The sequence below is a fragment of the Cydia strobilella genome, chromosome 2, assembly GCF_947568885.1.
Source record: "Cydia strobilella chromosome 2, ilCydStro3.1, whole genome shotgun sequence".
Classification (NCBI taxonomy): domain Eukaryota; kingdom Metazoa; phylum Arthropoda; class Insecta; order Lepidoptera; family Tortricidae; genus Cydia; species Cydia strobilella.
In genome coordinates this window covers 16,163,301-16,183,574 of record NC_086042.1, presented here as the reverse complement: position 1 = coordinate 16,183,574, position 20,274 = coordinate 16,163,301, and the positions used below count along the sequence as shown (strand labels likewise).

General features: G+C 36.5%; 1 protein-coding gene across 1 annotated transcript in view; it reads right to left on the bottom strand.

Annotated features, from left to right (window-relative positions):
- LOC134749563 (juvenile hormone epoxide hydrolase-like) overlaps positions 1–13,225 on the bottom strand; it is a 30,490-nt gene extending 17,265 nt beyond the window's left edge. The window contains exons 1-7 of the mRNA XM_063684559.1: positions 13,009–13,225; positions 11,183–11,359; positions 10,537–10,785; positions 8,990–9,136; positions 7,637–7,982; positions 6,117–6,348; positions 5,372–5,552 (exon numbers count right to left, since the gene is read on the bottom strand). Coding sequence (XP_063540629.1) covers positions 5,372–5,552; positions 6,117–6,348; positions 7,637–7,982; positions 8,990–9,136; positions 10,537–10,785; positions 11,183–11,359; positions 13,009–13,119 — 1,443 coding nt within the window. The 5' untranslated portion in view covers positions 13,120–13,225. The remainder of the gene's footprint in view (positions 1–5,371; positions 5,553–6,116; positions 6,349–7,636; positions 7,983–8,989; positions 9,137–10,536; positions 10,786–11,182; positions 11,360–13,008) is intronic.
- Between the last annotated feature and the right edge of the window lie 7,049 nt (positions 13,226–20,274).

The window sequence follows — 20,274 nt, the reverse complement described above, 5'->3', positions numbered from 1 at the left end:
TTAAAAAAAAAAAAACATTTTTCTATGTCGTTTGACGAGTAATTGTCAAACGATTTGGGACTTATACGCTTTACTATGCCTTCCCGAAAAAATCGAATCTTTCGCGAAAGTCTCGCAACGCATTGAGGCTACAAGGGGCACGGTCTCAGGAGTCTGAGAAAGACCACGGTGAGAGATTCAGTGGCGCTCTAGCCAGGCAGGTCGCTTCGCTTTGGGCTGAAACGACAAGCCAGCGCGAGTTTCGATTGTGATCCCAAACACATCGTACGCAATACATATGTAGGCGCAGATCCTGACGGAGTGTGGCGCCGGAGAAGCCGTGTTCATCCCGCGCATCCCCCTCATCCCGAGCAACTTCCCGTTCCGCTTCAAGCGCCTACAGGTCCCCGTGAGCGTCTGCTTCGCCATGACACAGACCGAATTCCACGCAGGCGAAGCCGCGGGCACAGCTAGTACAGAATAACACAAAGCGCGTAGCGGAGTGTTTGACTCGCATTTACAATTTTCATACCTCCCGTAATAATTAAATTAAATTAAATTTCTTTATTTGAGACATCTGTTAGTTATAGCTTATACCTTATGTTAGTAACAACAACAACAACAGTAACCTAATAAAATATAATTAATAAATTATAAACAAAAGCGACAATAATGTTTTTTAATGACACTTACAAACAAAAAAATTACTTTATAAGCGAGTTAAATGTCGTGGGGCTAGGTCGATCTGTGCATGAAATGCATACACCCGCTAAAACTCATTTATTAACTCACTTACGGCCTGTACAACTTGGTACAACTATAATTTTAACATTGTTGGACTGTTGGTTCAGGTTACAACTAAGCGCTACTTTCTAGTCAAGACCACGGTGAGACGGTAAACACCATCATTGCCACTTTGCCCAGTGGCGTGAAAAACAAACTGTTTTATTTCCTAGGGCTTTTTTCGGGATTTTAGCGAGTCGTTTTGAGAGTGTAACTTCGTTTGTATGGAAAACCGAGCTTGCCGGAGACTCTAGATCGGTGCGTACGTCGCTTAAGAATGAGAGAAATGCATAAAGTTCATAATAAATTCCAAATAACAACATAATAAAGTTACAAAATCCGAATGCTCCGCGCTGCCGTAATCAGTTTGTCTCCTAATAAAGTCGAGGAATAAAAGTGTCGGCTTCCCGCTAACTCGATCGCTGCTGAGTCGATCGTGGGCGATTAAGTACTGCAGCTCGCCTTGTTTACTCCTTGTCATCAAGCGGGGAATTAAAGTTAGTATTTTTATTTTATTCCTGCTATCTTTTGAGCGCATCTACACTTTAATGTTAACTACTAAGGCCCACTTGCACCATTCCACTTACCCGTGTGAACCGGTTTAACCTGGAGTTACCATGATTACCAGTACAATTTGACACTGGGGTAATGGTTTAACCGCTTAACCCCGGGTTTGTGAAATGGTGCAACTGGGCCTAAGCTTGGTAAATCAGGCGTAGCCGTTTCGAGTTAGAATATATTAGATTTTTTTTTCTAAACATTGAATAGGTAATTAATTTATAATTTGGTAGACTTAAATATTTGAATGTCTGTCTATACTCTGTATGTAATTTCACCACAGTGCTTAAGTTTTAAATGTTAATGTGTTATACTGTCTAATCAAATTGAACAAATAAATAAATAGTTTAATGAAAGCGAAATAAAAAAAAGGTGCCATTTTCAATCAAAAGGGTACTTATTGTCGGCCAATAAGGCGCTATTTCCATACAGCTTCAATTTGAAATCAACCTTATTGACAAGCGACAATGTGGTACCTTTTGGTTGAAAATGTCACAAATATCACATAATTATAAATGTCTTAATGTAATTACCAACGGTTTCATGATTTCATTTATTTAACGAATAAACAGATAAACTAAAAAATATTACAATGTTCAACCCATTGATTGATAAACAATGTAAGACACTAATATTCTCCAAAATACTCATCACAAAAGAAATGGTATCAAAGTTTGACTTGACAAGTATTTGCGAGTCAAATGAGGTGTACAGCTTCGGATTCCACTGCTTTGAATTGCAAAGCAGATGTTTTTGCCGAGCTTCAGCCGGGCGTTAGTGATGAGCACGAATAGGTATTCTGCCAACACTAATACCTAACACTCGGTTCAATGTGAAATGTTTGGGGACCGAGGAAAATCGGGAAAACTGTATCTTATCAATAAGTTTTGTTTTAGAATAATCTTCAGGGCCCGTTATACCTACATTCCTATGTGTATGAAGATCGGTGCCAGATATAGGTGGTATTTATACAAATACACATTCAGCGCAGGTATATTTGTGGACCAAGAACAAAAAGTGACATCTAGAAATTTTACGCCTTGGTTTTTAAACAGCTGTCCATCTACAGAAATAGATACTCAAGATGAGTACTAGAAGGTATATTATTATATCTAAACAAAGAAATAATACTGAGTATTTTATACCTGTTCCTTTGTTTAACTATTTTGGGATACGAGCTTAAGCCTCGTTGTAATGTCGCCGGTAATGAGTCGGGATTTATACCTATCCCCGATTCTGATATTACATTCTTAACGAATCTCCTCTGTCCCGAGATTGTCCTAGTAATGAAGCATTATCATAAACTGTTTATGATCCATGTTTATGGATAGTAGAATAAGATAACTGAATATAGTTTACCAAATGATTTTTAATATTTTTGCTTTTAATATCTATATATAGTGGGCCCGACCCCAGATAGAACTGGGACCAAGGGAAGGAGGAAGAAGAATATGTATATATAATAATCATTCTTCCTATTCTATTATTATAGGTATACTGATACTGGTATAGGGTTTAAGAGAGTGTGTAGGTACCTACGTAAGTAAATAAATTGTTCAACGCGGCTTCATCAAGTATCATATATAACTTCAAATAGAACATCGGTGCAAGTAGTGAACGACTTATTATAAAGTATAAAACTGATTTTCTGTAGTTGTAAAGTTTTCAGGTGCATAATCTTATTTACCACCGCCGCGAGTTGCGGAGTTAGCATCGTCGGCAGGCACACCGAACTTGTGCATTGTACAATGTACAATGCTTCTTGCTCTACACATTATAAAGTCGGTCAAGTTAGATTAGTTATATACCTATGTATTTAGATTTGCTCACAAGGAGCATGCTAGAGCTTTGTTTGGTCCGGTCAGCACCTGTGTTACCGTAAGATTACGTATGTGTAGCGATATAATTACGATTAGGTATAATTCATGATGGAGAAAATTAATAATAATTTTAAATAATTACCTATGCAATTAAACGCGTGTTGATATGCGTGTTGATTTTACCACTATTTAACTATGAATACTTGATTACTTAATGTTTACTCTGTTCCCCAAAAGATGGCACTGTGCACTGTGTGGCAATTAATTTAATGTTCAAGTAAAAAAAATAATTTGTTGATATCCTCTTCTAAACTTAGAGTTAATTTGGCAAAATCCTTCCTCGGTGGCGTACACTAGTACACAGTACGTAGTCACAACGTACTAATTTCAGCTTCATCTGTTAGTTTGGCACTCGGGTACTCGATAGTCGTAGCACATATTTGAAGAAAAAGTTTGCACCTCCTTCCTAAGTAGCGCTATAAGATTCAGGTGCAACCTAACTCAATTAGTCGAGTGTGCTCAAGCGATAAAAATGTCAAATACGGCGTTCTCTGAATAAAAGATTTCCGTTGGCAGAATTAATCTTGGTGTTCCTAAGATGTATTTAAGAAGTGGAGCTACCCAGATTTTTGATGCAGGGGGGTGGTGATGTTTAAGATTAGGTCTAAGTCGTTTAGTATCATTTTCAACTAAATCAAAAGACGTATACGTAGATTTCATGTAAATCAGTTCAGGCGGTTATTGATTCCCCCTACAATATTACACCTTCCTTTTCAGTTTTAAGGTGATTTTTTTGGGATAAAAACTATCCTATATTCTTCTACGGGACTCAAACTATCTCTATACCAAATTTTATCTTAATTGGTTCAGCGGTTATTGAATCCCATACCAATTTCCACCTCCCTTTTCACACCCTTAAGGGATGATGTTTGAGATTAAAACTATCCTATGCTCTTCCCTGGGACTCAAACTATCTCTATACCAAATTTAAACTAAATTGGTTCAGCGGTTTAAACGTGAAGAGGAATTAAAAAAAGTATTTTTTTTTCATATTTTTTGTGTTTTCACTCTGCAATGGTGTCATTTTGATATCATAACAATAATAATTTGGCCTTGTAGCTTCAATTATATAGTTATCATGATAAAGTTTTTAACCCCTTTTTCACCACCTTGGGGGATGAATTTTTAAAAACGCTGAAAGTAATTTTCTTGCTTTTTAATATAATACCTTTTTGCAAAAGTTTCAAGTTCCTAGCCTAAAATAAAATTTGCACCCCAAGACAAACTTTCATCCCCTTTTCAACCCCCTGAGGGGTTAAATTTCCAAAAACGTTGAAATTACTTTTTTGTAATCGTCTATTATACCTTTCTAAGAAGTTTCAAAGCATTTGTAATGGATTCAAACTTTCAACCCTCTTTTAACCCCGTTAGGGGACGAATTCTTGAAAACGCTGAAATCACTTTTCCTGTATTATAATAATATGCCCATACACAAAGATTCAAGTAACGCACTCGAAAAAAAAATTGATCTCCATACAAATTTTCAACCTCTTTTTCACCTCCTTAGGGGATGAATTTTCAAAAACGCTGAAATTAGTTTTCTTGTAATTCTATAATATATCTTTTTACGAAGTTTCAATTTGATAGCTTAAAATAAATCTTGAGCCCCATACAAACTTTCCTCCCCTTTTTAACCCCCTAAGGGGTAAAATTTCACAAATTTTTATAGCCCATAAGCTGGCCGTGGATTTTTTCGACAGATTAGTAAAGTTTGCATTAAAATCCGTTCAGCCGTTTTCATTTGATGCGCGGTCAAATAAACAGACAAACAGATAAACAGGCAAAAATTCTAAAAACTGCTGGGACGTGTTCTGTTATCGATTCTAAGTATCCCCAGCCAATTTTTTTTTTAATATCTTCCATGTACAGACTTTCGACCCTCTTCCGCTTTATTATATGTATAGATAGATTGACTTTCGTTAACAATTTTGTCCATACCTCCCTTAAGTATTGCACATTATATATTTTAACCGCAATTTTAAGGTTTGCCAAGTATGCTCAAGGTTGATAAGTATGACGTTATATATGCCTGCAAATATTGAATCTTATTTTTTTAACAGGAATGGTACCTATGAAACATTATGGTACAGAAGATTAAAGCACATTTATTAATAGTGTAGGAAAATAGGTACTTGTTTTAATTATAAACCTACTTTTTTAAATAAATATACAGCATAGAAAACATCATCAGCTAATTGTTGAGGTCTTTTTAATGCAGCAAAATTTCCTCCGTAGTCGTCGTAAGTGGTGGTGTCTATGAGGTTTGGATACTTCCATCGAAGTAAAATTTCAGGATTGTAAAAGGATTCGTTATTTAAACATAAGAACCATGTTGGCACTGATGTTGGGATCCTAAAAAAATAAAATTAGTTCCTGAGTCGTATCAAATTCAAATACTTAGATATGTTTCTGCTGTAAATTTACTATATATATTTTTTTATTTAAAAGGGAAAATTTTAGAATTTTAAGGCATTCCATGATAAACATCTTAAACAATACAAGTAGGTAATTTAAATGTGGTAAATTCAAGTATTTATTTTTCACCTCAGCAGCTCGAAGGGAGTGAAACAAAGTAGCTTTTCAATTTAGTGAAGGCCATGAACTGCCACTTCATACTTTTATTACAATTTTTTTTCTCTGTATTATTCTGTGTAATTCGAAATACATTTTAACCTTTAATATGTTCTTACTACTGAGGTGAAAAATTATGTGTGCAACACGTGAGCAAAGTTATTTTACATCTCGTGTTTTTGAGTCCCTCGCTACGCTCAAAATTTTAACTTAGAATGCGAGTTCGCTCGTGATTCAATTATAGAATCTTTCACTTTCTCGGGACTCAAAATAAACACTCGCAAGATAAACCAACTTTCCTCTCTTGTTGCACAAATAACTATTAATACGATCAGAAATACTTACTGCTCCAACGTTAATTCTACACTAGACACCTCCTTGTAGATTCTCATTGAAGTTGTTATACTTTCGCTAACCCAGTACACCATCACATTATCGATCAAATCCGTCATACTGTCATTGTAATACTTGGCCAGACCTCCATCTTCAAGATACTTATTGTTAGCGTCAGTGAATATCATTATTTTATCAAATATGTAAGTTGCCAATCCAACTGGAGACTCGTTTAATGCGATACCTTAAAAAATCGTACACTAGTTACTGCCCGTGACTTCGTTTGCATATAATATGTTTCTGGGAATAAAATACCCTACATCCTTTCTACTAAATTACACATGCCAGACAGAAAGACAAACAGACAATAGTACATTTCGATGCTAGTGCGGAAAATAATGACATTTGCGCACGTGTATCGAACGACGTTTTTTAATACAGTTGCGAAAAAATAAGAAAAGCAACAAGTAAGGAATATAAAAGTTTCGAATTCCAATTCGAAACTTTTATATTATTAATTCTGTGACATCATTGACATTGACATTATGAAGAAGTGTTTTTCTAGCTTTTATTCGACTAGAATAGATTTTGTTATTATTATTGAACCCACTTCAATGAAAGTTTTTTTTTCAAATGCATTTTCTATAAGACAGAAACAATTGTAAATATTAAAACATTGTACTATTATTACCTAAATATCGTTATTTATGATTATTTGTGTATCGTATATTTATAAAAACAATATCGAATGTTGCTTTTGGAAACTTAAAACATTCTTGCAGTAAGAAAATACGCCTCTTCTTTGACAGGCGTTCCGTTCCATTCAGACAACTTATTAAGAACGGTTTTTCAACATTAAAAAGTAAACGTGTTATAATACTTATAATGATGAAGAGGTAAGTAATAAAATATGAAATATGCATATTTTTCGTATTCTTACATTAACAGTAGGTTTTTATGTTGATTACGACGTTTAAAGGAAACTAATATTAACACTCATCAATAAGTAGTCATGAATTGGAACAAGTAAAAATTAAAAAAAATTGGAAAAGTAAAAAGCACTAGTTCGCGAAAACCAACTTTCCCCACGCTAAACAGCCACGTAAAGTAGCACTTTTTGAGCAACTGTATTAAAAAGTTACTTTCGCAATTATAATAATAAAAGTGCTTGTTGCTAGACCTATTTGAATAAAGAATATTTTGACTCTTGACTCTTAATATTTTAGTAGGGATACGTGCATTATTACAAAGGTTAAGTTTATATTTTCCAACAAGGATATATGCTGGTATATTATTTTCTTCCAACGGCTTGGAGAAAACCATAATGCTCAGCAAAGTTAAGAGGTCTGAAACAAAGCCCCCGCTGGGTGAAGCGCCCAAATGACTGCATTCATGCAATTACAACAGCACGAGGGACAGAAAGCATGAGTATAAGACAATTGCATTCATACTACTTAAGTTTTTTATGTAGGTAGCCTACGGTGCCAACTCGATAATAAAGAAAACAATTCATTACCTAGCACAAGTCTTACCAATTGTATCAGGTTTTGTGGCCTGTAAATGACTGTACCCCGTCTCTTCAATCAAAATCTCTATTTTTTCCTTTAACGGATACATTTTCCGCCAGTGGTGAGCATCCACAAACGTTGGCCAAACAGCTCCCAGCACCCGTCCAAATACCAAAGGCTTGGCCAATGTTAGCGGCATATTGGAATGGAAGCCTAAGACCTCATTGGGGAAGAGTGTAGCCATTATTGAGCCAATCACGTGACCGAAGTCCCCACCGTGAACGTAGTATTTATTAAAACCGAGGCGGTTCATTAGATTTCGCATTACTATAGCGACTTGAAAAGGACCTAAGCCAGGTCTGACAGCACCCTGCAATTGATAAAAACATCATTCATACAAAATAGACGTATTAACTTGTTATACATAATTATTGAATACAGTAAAAAAACAGTGCTCACATATTTCACCTGCCCGCATAAGTGGCTTATTAATAAAATCCAAAATAAACAGTATTAAACATAATGGTTTTTAAACTGAAATAAATGTCATATACGAAGGAAAAAATTACCAAAGCCCCCAGTGTCCAGAGCTGGAACCGAACCAGCGTACCCCGTTTACCGGACAGGTGCCTGAACCGCTCGGCTATGCGGCCACGGTGGCATGGGTCGAAATTTCCAAGTATATGACAATTCCCGAAGGCTTGTGGCGCTCCCTGGCCATCTCTAAGGTAGAACAGTATGGTTCGACCTTCTAACTGAATCAACTCAGGTGATTACGGGCTAGCGAAGAGAGATGGCGCTGCCATTAATACTCTAAGAACAAATTAAATTATTTTCTATGAAAATATTTTAATTTGTGGTTTTTCAAGTAGACACACTACTATTTAAACTATAAACTGAAATAAATGTCATATATAGTAAGTATATAATAAGGAAAAAATGAGCGTGGAACCGCGCAGTACCTAAGTATGTATTGAATTCTAATTAATTAATAACTACAGTTCAATACCTACTAACGTGGAATTAACTAGATACTTACTTACTTACTTACTCCGTTGGCTCAGCGACCCAACCCAAAATGAGACTTGGCCTCCGACACAAGACAGCGCACTTTTCTCGATCCTGTGCGACCTCTCGCCAATTGGTGACTCGAAGCTCGCGCAGATCCGCTTCCAATCTGTCGCACCAGCATTACCTGGGGCGTCCAATAGGACGTCTTCTTGCTGGGCGGCCCAGGTATGCTCTTTTCACGTTCCGATCCTCATCCATTCTCTCAAGATGGCCCAACCAACGGAGTCTGTGAGCTTTAGTCTCTCCCATGATGTATTATGGTGTATGTGATGTTAACTAGATAAGTAAATGTAAACCGGTACTTACTTGTGAAAAACCGAATCCCGGCAAACTGGGCACGATAACTTCGAACACGAAGTCGTAGTCGGATCGTTGAGTTGTTAACAAAGGCGCGGCGTCGTAGAACTCGCGGAACGAGTTCGGCCAGCCGTGCAGCAAGATTATAGGGAGGGCCTAAAAGACAGACTTCCCGTCAACCTATATCTTGGATAAGGGCTGAAAGTTACTCAGTTATGTCAACAACAAAGTTTTTAAAGCATGTTTTGTTTCCAACTGTACTTTTCCTCGCTCAGATATCAACAATGCATCGATATATAGGTAGTAAGAAAAACGACCATCGATATATTATACATATCTGTTATATATACCGTCGTCTAGTTACAACACAAGCCTTTTATTGAGCTTACTGTGGAACTAGGTCGATTTGTGTAAGATTATCCTATAATATTTTAATTTGATCATCATCATCTTCTCAGCCAAAAGACGTCCACTGCTGGACAAAGGCCAAGGATCTCGACAACGAACAATAATATGAATTTCTAGTTAGTCCAAATTATATTGCATCAACGAATCGTTGACATCTGTGCAAAGATAAGTAACTAAGTAAAATTATATCGAAATATTTTTGATGCTAAATAGAATGTACGTCATGTTTGTAAGTATGTTATACCCCGGGGTGTTGGGTACGGGAATGTGTTCGTGTATTTATAACTATATTTTTAATACAGTCGTTCGAAAAGTGCTACTTTACGTAGCTGTTTAGCGTGCGAAAAGTTGGTTTTCGCGAACTAGTGCTTTTTACTTTTCCAATTTTTTTAAATTTATTCTTGTTCCAATTCATGACTACTTATTGATGAGTGATAATATTAGGTTCCTTTAAACGTCGTAATCAACATAAAAACCTACTGTTAATGTAAGAATACGAAAAATATACATATTTCACATTTTATTACTTACCTCTTCATCATTATAACACGTCTATTTTTTTTATATTGAATATTGAAAAACCGTTCTTAATAAGTTGTCTGAATGGAACGGAACGCCCTGTCAAAGAAGAGGCGTTTTTTCTTTCTGCTTTAAGTTTCCAAAGGCAACATTCGATATTGTTTTTATAAATGTACGATACACAAATAATCGTAATTAACGATATTTGGGTAATAATAGTACAATGTTTTATATTTACAATTGTTTCTGTCTTATAGAACATGCATTAAAAAAAAACTTTCATTGAAGTGGGTTCAATAATAATAACACCCAGCTTAAAAAACACCTTCATAATGTCAATGTCAATGATGTCACAAAATTAATAATATAAAAGTTTCGAATTCCTTACTTGTTGTTTTTTTTATTTTTTCGCAACTGTATTAAAAAACGTCGTTCGATACACGTGCGGAAATGTCATTCTTTACTCGTCCCGAGTCTTGCCACGAGCCGCAGGCGAGATATCTCGGTACTCGTGAAGTAATGACATACTTTCCGCACTAGCATCGTAATGTATTATTATTGGCTAATGTAAGACATTCCCCCGCCGAAACCTCCTGGGCATGTAGGTATATGATTGTATTTCTTATCACCTTAACATTTTCAACCTCAGGTCTAACGCGCATAAAATGCAAGTCCAAGCCTTGCACGTTAGTTTTAAAGTGGTGAAACTGGTTAAAAAAACGCTCTCTCTCCTTTATCTTATACTTGTACTGCCAAAAGGAGAAAATTTGTTCCCGCGCTGAGGAATGTACTCCGTACGTCCACGCGGTGTCGTCAAAAGATTTATGTTTATCTAAGCGTCGGTGGTGATCAAATTTCTTCACAAGCTGTTCTTGCATCTGTTGAAAGATATTTTACTTAACATATTTGATATTATACAGACACAAAACCTCTGCAATTTGCGAGTAGAAATATATATATACGTATTTTTATTGATGTGTTAAATAGGACATAGTATATAGATTTATATATAGGACAAAATTTATTTCAATTTATTTTTAACCTGAATTATTAAAGAAAGCTATTGTCCGACTAAAGTAAATTAGGCAGTAAATTACCTCAACGAACACTGCACTACTTTACAGTGGCCTTACCTGGCCTTAAGTTCCGTATAACTATGTAGGTCAGGTGGACTAAGAGAAACACCGCGGCAAAATAATCATTTGTATGGAATCCGCAAAATAAACTGTTTATCTTACCCCACCTTAATCAAATTAAACGTGATATTCAACCTACAGCATCACTAAACACGATCCTGAACGGTCTAATTGCTGTATCTTGGCTATGTTTCGTGTGGTTTGGGCCCCACCACACGTCCAGGTCAACTGCGGGCAGCTCCGGGATATGTAAAACTTCTGTGTATACATGATATGCCACTGCTGCTACGATGATGGAGATCACCGTTAGAGTAACCTGAAAATACACGTTTACATATAGCAACAGGAAAACTAGTAAAAACATAGACCTCTGTTACACATTATCTGGTAGTAGGAAGTAGGCTAAAAATCATGGCAACAATAAATAGGTACCGGTACCTAAACATTCATGATCTGATCGTAACAGTCAAGCAATTCGCAAAAAAGTAAATTCATTTCTATTTTTGAGACTTTTCGTTGGTTTATTCTTTCAGAAATTCAGGTCTAAGTTTTGCCAACAACAGACTATTAATAAAATACGATTAAATAACACCAAATAACACTAGACCCTACTAATAGTGTTGTGTTCCTGCCGGTGAGTAAGGTTGCCAGAGCTCGAGGGAGAGGAGTGTTAGGGTCGGCAACGCGCATGTAACTCCTCTGGAGTTGCAGGCGTATATAGGCTATGGAGACTGCTTAACATCAGGCGGGCCGTATGCTTGTTTGCCACCGACGTAGTATAAAAAAAAATGTCTTTTGCTTGAATTGTGTATTTTGACGTTGTGAAACACAGTTAAAAACCGCAACATACTAAACGTATAACGAAGCAGCATATTGCTAATAGTATTCTAGATGTTTGCTAACAGAGACAAATGTTTAATAATCACATAACCTTAATGCAATATACAAAGATCATTGAAAATTAGGGTTTAGGGGCGGCTTTAATACATAACTTCGCCTCAACTAACATTAAATCATAATTCCACTATAACTTGTATCATGGGCGTTCAGAAATTCAACATGTAGAATAAGTACTTTTAATTTATATATAAAAAAAAAAAATTATGTCAAATTTGATATATTTAAGTACATATCTTTAAACTGGTAACCACGATACAGGCTTTGCCTAGTGTGGAGACCACCGTTAATCTTAGGCTTTAACATCTAGATTTTAAGCCTTTGCTGTAAAAGATTATCCTATTGTTGTAACATTAACTGGAAATAAATATTTTTATTATTTTATTATTATTTTTTATTATTTATATATATTTATATATAAATAAAAAAATGATCAGGCTACGTTGTGGAAGGGTGGCGAAGTTAGGGTACTTTAGATATTTTTTTCTTCAAAACCATTTTACGCAGCTCTATTTATTGTCAATTCAATGGATAACTATTTACTTATTGGTGAAATTGTTATTTTTATATTTTACTTAGACGAAGTTGTGCGTTGTGCAGCAACGGTGAAATTAGGGTTCCCTACGGTGGATAGTTTTGCAAAACCTTATTTTCAATTAATTGCACATTAGCACGACAGATTAAAACGTTTAATAAAACTGACTTATTCGAAAACCAGTTTACATGAGTCCGCACTTTATTAATTAAAATTTAATCGTAACTTGATGGTACTTAAGGCCATTTCTTCAATAAACCTATTTTTCACAGCTTTTGGTGGATAATACCTTTTTAACTAGTTAATAGATTATAGGTACTGAAACCCTATATTTAACATACTATTTGACTAGGTGACGTACAGTCCGTTAATTATTAAAAAAAGAAATTCAGAAATTCGTACTTTGCTGTATATTTTATTTCATGAAAAAAATCTAATAAAGAAATAAAATAATAAATACATTTAATAAACAATGCATACTGTGTACGAGAAAAGAGTAATTATTTAGTGTATTATTTAAAAATAATACTCACAGCACAACGACTAAAACACTTTGCCGTTTTAATATCCTTATTCTTTTTTTTAATGGAAGTTGCAATTTTTTTGTCTTTTTTCTTTGGTTTTTTTAGTTTGCCGACTTCCATTGTCCACGTCTTTCGATCTTAATTAATAAATTGTAACTACAATTACTACGAGTATTGACATTATCTAACTGTTATCATTTAATACCAATCATTACCTATATGAAACATGTGCAATAGGAACTTATCTAATCCTTATCAATTTTGTTTGGATTCGTAATCAGAGACCTATGTAGTAAATTTTGGCCACTTTGATAATAGTGCATTGCCGCGATAATTAAACTCAGATTTTATTACCTAAAGCAGGAATCAAATCTGCTGTAATTGGGCATTTCGACTATTTTATAGTTGTACCTCTAACTTGCGTTTAAAATTTTGGAATGTTTATTTACTTATTTCCACACAGAATCACAAGTTCTTTTATGATTCCGGCCAAGCCGAGAAAACTGGCCAAGTGCGAGTCGGACTCGCGCACCGAGGGTTCCGTACTTTTTTGTATTTGTTGTTATAGCGGCAACAGAAATACATCATCTGTGAAAATTTCAACTGGTGACAGACAGACAGACGGACAGACGGACAGCGGAGTCTTAGTAATAGGGTCCCGTTTTTACCCATTGGGTACGGAACCCTAAAAAGTGTCATAACATAATGTTTAAAAATAAATTGGAACTTAATCGCTTACTTTAAAGGATGACTCATGCTAGAATTGGCCGGGGCCGGGCTGGAGTTTCCGGCACTTCGTGTTGTATGAAAAGCACCACGTGATCGCCGATCAGTGTCATAGAAAATGATATGTCGGACCCCTCGGCCCGGGCCCGGCCCGGTCTAACGTGAGTCATTCTTTACTTATATTATTTATTACGTAATTATGTGGTCACAGGCAGACTCCCTGTGACCCAAAGTCTTCCTGTAACCACGGACGTAATGTCTCGTTCGAATGAAATCGTCAGGCCAAACAATAAAAGTAGGTATACGCGATTAAGTTCCAATTCAGTTTTAAACATCATGAGTGAAAACCGTGTTAGTTTATATCAACATAGAAAAGTGTCCCCATATATTCATAATTTTTTTGTTTATTAAAAACTGGACCCTATTTTACTACGCTGTCCGTCTGTCTGTCACCATGCATCTCATGAACCGTGATAGCTAGTCAGTTGAAATTTTCACAGATGATGTATTTCTGTTGCCGCTATAACAACAAATACTAAAAAGTACGGAACCCTCAGTGCGCGAGCCCGACTCGCACTTGGCCGGTTTTCAGTTTTGTTACGGTCATAGAAGGTTGTATTGAAAACGTAACCAAATAGACCAAAAAAATTGGAAACATTTTTTTCTCGGTAAGGATGGAAGGAGCTCGTGCTTCGAGTAGAAATAATATAAAAAATTTCAAGTCTGATACAAAAGTTTTAAGTAAATTTTAAAAACGAAATACCTTTTCATTGCTAATTTATGAGATTTAAAAAATGCACTATCACTATATTTTATGACGCTGGCACCGTAAACAAAAAATAAACATATTCTAATCGACGTAATATTTACATAAGTATCACGACATTCACGACACAAAACTCGATTAAATGTTCGAGGAATAAACAAAAAAATCTTTTTGCGAGCATTACTTTCGCCTCATCTGCTTACATTCATGCATGTCTTTACACCGTACTTCACTTTCTAAATGCTCGTCTTGCTTACAACACTTTAATCCCGTCAGTGCCACCGACGCCCTAAGGAGAGCAACACCTCACTGTGTGGAGCCCTCGGGCGCTCCACTGGTTAATGCAGGCTTCATCAAGGAGAAACGTTGTTTCTAGGTCATCATCTGTGCTCAAAAGAAGCGCCTTGGTTTTGCATACGAAATTTTAAATTGTGGTTATGATATATATGGCTTTTTATTTCGGGTTGAATATTCGTACGTTTATCTGAATAAAATAATAATTACAAAAAAAAAAACCGGCCGAGTGCGAGTCGAACTCGCGCACCGAGGGTTCCGTACTTTTTAGTATTTGTATAGCGGCAACATCATCTGTGAAAATTTCAACTGTCTAGCTATCACGGTTCATGAGATACAGCCTGGTGACAGACAGACAGACGGACAGACGGACAGCGGAGTCTTAGTAATAGGGTCCCGTTTTTACCCTTTGGGTACGGAACCCTAAAAAACAGAATATAACGTTAAATATATAAATGTAAACCGTAATAGATGTCATATATTAATGAAAAAGTGACGAAGCCCTTTTTTTTTTGTTATCGGAGTGGGCGAATGCTGTTACGCACCGTCCCCCCGGCCGCAAGAAGGCCACAAGAAGGCCATTGATGGGGGGTTGTGTGGGACTCGCCGCTCCTGTCCCCTCTCAACTGGCGAGAGGGGAGGGAGAACCTGGCCCTACCCACTAAACCCACCCCGGCGTTTCGTACTCGTATCCTCACTGCCGTTTGTGAGGGCGCCATGGGATCGAGTACACTCTACCATGGCGCTTCCCGGCAGCCCCGGCTTGGCGCCAGGACACCCGCACAATGGGGGGGGATCAGAAACGCTGGATCCCCCCGACGACGTATGTGGAGCCGTGCAATGCGGGTCTCGCACCCGCTGGCCCCACTAGGGGTCGAGGCGAACATACGAAAAAGTGACGAAGCCCTCCAGTGGTGAAGGCCGAATTCGAACCGGCGTCTTTAGCTATCGCGGCTAACGCCATGAAACCCTAGGCCCCACGGCGATACCCGTCCCAATTTCTCGACTATATGCCTTGGTAAATTAATCCATATTCAGGTTTGTAAGTAAGTAAGTAAGTAAGTGTTTTATTTGTAAATATAGGTACAATTACAGTGGTGGTCAGTTTATATAATTATGTACAGTTTCACTATATTTTACCAAACGGCGTACAAAAACATTGAACTTAATACTAGAAACTATAAACTATCATGCTCAACAAGTACGAGTTTGTAATCCTACTTACAGCTATGACAAATCAATAATGAATATCAGGTACATAGTTTATAAGAATTGTAGATGTCAAAATATAAAATATAGATTTCTATTATTATTATTATTATTATTAATATTAGATGCCTATTAAAAATATAAAACAAATTGTCATAATACACATCATTCTAAGTCATCATTTAAATAATCTGCAATGGAATAATAGCATTTATGAATCAATATAGGTAATGTCATTAGCTTATTTTTTAATTCTAGTATACTTAGTGACTTAAAATTTGTCGGCAACTTATTATATATTTTACTGGCCAAGTAGTACACGCTTTTTCGCAACAATGATGTTTTTGCAGGAATTGTGCAAAGATTGTGTATATGCTTGTTTCTCAGATTTCTATGAGTAATATCAGCATGTTTTTTGAACAAACTTGCATTGTTTTTTACAAACATTATTACTTCAAAAATGAAAAGCGAGGGCATCGTCAAAATTTTTAATTCCTTGAAATACGGTACGCAACTGTCGGGTGTTTTGATTCCACACATTGCCCTAATGCACCTCTTTTGTGCCTTAAAAACTAATTCTCTATTTGTGGAATTTCCCCAAATTTTGGGGAAATTCCACAAATAGAGAATTAGTTTAGCCCTCACGCAGGTTTAGTAGCATATCATGGCTTTGTAGCTTCAAAGTTGCGGTATGGTATTATCTTTTAAAGCTTTGCTTTTTTGGCTAATATATGTAGGGCGTAGGCATACTGACTAAGTTTTTTGCACATTTCCTCCGTATGGGCTTTCCAAGATAAGTTTTCATCAATTTGTACTCCTAAAAACTTTGTGTCGGGAACAGACTCTATACATTGACCTTCATATTTGCAGCAAATTGGAGGAGGTATTATCCGTTGGTAGAAATGGATAATTTTAGTCTTATCTAGATTTATCAATAAATTATTTATATTAAGCCATTTAACTATGTCATCAATTGTATTATTAATTTCGGACTCATACTTATAAATATCCTTACATTCTATTATAACGGTACTGTCATCAGCGAACAGGACCATGGGATATTTGACGTTTCGTGGAAGGTCATTGATATAAAGTAAAAACAGCAAAGGGCCAAGAACGCTTCCTTGCGGCACGCCATACTTTATTTTACGTTTATTTGATTGAAAAGACTTTTGATGCTTAGTTCTTAAACAAATTTGAGTGAGCTCTGTATATTGATCCCTGTTACTTAAGTACTCGTATGACCTGAATAAGTCCAACACATTTCCTCGTATTCCATACGCATTAAGTTTTTTTAAGAGAATCGTATGGTCTACGTAATCAAAGGCCTTGGTCATGTCCATGAAAACTGCACAAATATAATTACGTCTATCCATAGCCTCTATGATGGGTTGTACAAGGTCAAATATGGCCATATCTACTGTCTTCTGTTTTCGGAAACCTTTTTGTTCTGTTGCAAAAAGTTTAAATTTATCTAGGTAACTGTACAGTGCCTCGTATATAACTTTTTCAAAGATTTTTGGGAAGTAGGAGTTACGTATTTTAAGTATAAAGGCTGTCCCGGAAGTAAAGAGACAACTTTCAAAATCTTATTGGCTGAAAGTATTATTAAAAGAAAATAAAAGTTTTGGTGTCGTTGCATCTACGATTTCGTTACTGCATATTAGTTTTTCAAAATGATCAGAATATGAAGCACTTGCTAATAGGATTATTCACAATTGCCTTTATGTTACGAGTCACATACTTAAAAGGATATAATAAAACACTTTCTTCAAGTAAAAGCTAGACAAACTGTACGAGTATATATACAATAATAAGACTTTATGAAAAAAACGGGTGAGATTAGTTTTAAGAAGATTCCGGTTAGAAATAGGACAATCACGGTACCTCAAAATATTAACAGAGTTAAATCTATTTTTGATAAGACTCCTTAACGTCCGTCAGAGTGGCAGCGGATAAATTAAAAGTATCAAAGTCGTCTGTCGCCAGAATGAAAAAAGAACGATCTAGGTTTAAAACCATATGTGCAACAAACTGCTTCTAGATATGAGAAGGACCAACAGGAGCATGCCAAAAGAGGTAACCAATAAATTTATAAAAGTTAGCTGAAAAGAATACTCAACGATCTATTGACGATTGAACCTATGTTCCGGCGAATCCCAATGATGCTTATGAAGGAAGCTTTTCCGTACAACCATTCATTAACTTCCATTCAGTCGTATAGATGTGACTTAGGACCAAAAAATTGTACCAAAAGCCAATTTTTTTAGGAAATACTTTGTATGGCAAAAGGAGTGGCTGCCAAATCGGGAACAGCCGCAGTATGACAGGCCGCGAAAAATCTAAGAAAAAAAACAGTTGTCGTAGGAGCAAATTCGGTATGAATCTAATAACTTAATTAACTTTGTGACTTCTTTCAACCAAAATCATTACTTTTAATGTTTACCTTAAATTTCATATTTTGAAAATAAATTTGTCTCTTTTCTTCCGGGACGCCCCATTATGAGCTTTAACAAAATGACAATTTTTAGGGTTCTGTACCTCAAAAGGAAAAAAAGTAACCCTTATAGGATCACTCGTGCGTCTGTCTGTCTGTCTGTCTGTCACAGCCTATTTTCTCCGCAACTACTGAACCAATTAAGTTGAAATTTGGTATACATGTCGGCGGCAGATCGTAAAATCGGACATATCGAGATATTCCTAGGCATATCATGAAACTCCGCCCTTTCACGATCTGACTAAGAATAACCCAGGCATATCACGATCTGCCTGGGTTATTCTTAGTCAGGAATTTTTTTTAGGAACTGCGGGTCAAAAATTTTGTTTTGGATTCTAGTATGTGTGTGCCAAACGGCTAACCTGTACATCGATTTGCGGTATTTTTATACGAACGGGTTAGACTATAGCGACAACTAGCCATATCGTGCAATCTTCAAGGGTTTCAAGTGGAAAGATAAATATCAATTATAAATTAGAATTATATTTTATTAAGCGACTATATTTTACGGTTTTACAACAAAACAAAATGGAAAAACAGCTAAATCACATATGAAACGCCGGCATTTCATGATCTGCCTAGCGACCACTAGCCATATCGTGCAAACTTCAAGTTCAGATATTCCTAGGCACATCATGAAACGTCGCCATTTCATGATCTGACTAAGATTAACCCAGGCATATCACGATATGCCTTACAAAAGATGCGGCAGATCGATAGGAGCAATGTATTCGTCGAAATTCCTAGCTTCATACCGGGCGCATCGTAAAATAATTGCATTTTTTACCAATGGTGGCGCTGCATTATATGTGGCGCTGCGTCCGCCAGTGTTGCCAGATCGTACCCATTAGTGCAGAGCAAATTTAAAAAATGTAGGCGCGAAGGAATATCGTAGTTTGTGAAAATTGTGTATTGGTAAAGCGCCCTCTAGACTATGTGCGTAAATCGCGGCGCGACTTCGCGGAGATGACGTATGACTCCACACTCGCACAACTTCACGGCGATTTCGATGCGACGATCTTCCTAGGAATATCACACCTTCAAGTTTGCACGATATGGCTGGTGGTCGCTAGGCAGATCATGAAATGCCGGCGTTTCACGATCTGCCTAGGAATATCACAACTTGAAGTTTGGCACGATATGGCTAGTGGTCGCTAGGCAGATCATGAAATGCCGGCGTTTCATGATCTGCCTAGGAATATCTCCCCGTGAGGTTTGCACGATATGGCTGGTGATCGCTAGGCAGATCACGAAATGCCGGCGTTTCATGATATGCCTAGGAATATCTCGATATGCCCGGTTTTCCGCTCTGCCGCCGACATCCATAAGTAAGTTTGTGACCCAAAGACGGACATGTAACGTAAACAAATGAATTTTAAACACGGGGGCCACTTTTGGGGGGTAAATGTGAAAATTAAAAAATAAAGTTTTTCAAACTATATCGTGTTACATATCAAATGAATTGCTCATTGTGTGAATCTCAAATATATTTTTTTTACAATTTTAGGAGAAACAGTATAGAAGTTACTCAAGAAAATAGGCAAAAAATGACCATTCCCCCCTCTATCTCTGAAACGACTGGGTCTAAAATTTTGAAAAAAATACACAAAATAGATCTTTACCTATAGATTACAGGAAAACTTATTAGAAATGTGCAGTCAAGCGTGAGTCGGACTTAATTACTTGGTTTTTGATCCGACCCCTACGGGACCCTTGGAACGCGAGTCCGACTCGCACTTGGCCGGTTTTTATCATTAAATACGGTGTTGCAAATAGGTTAAAC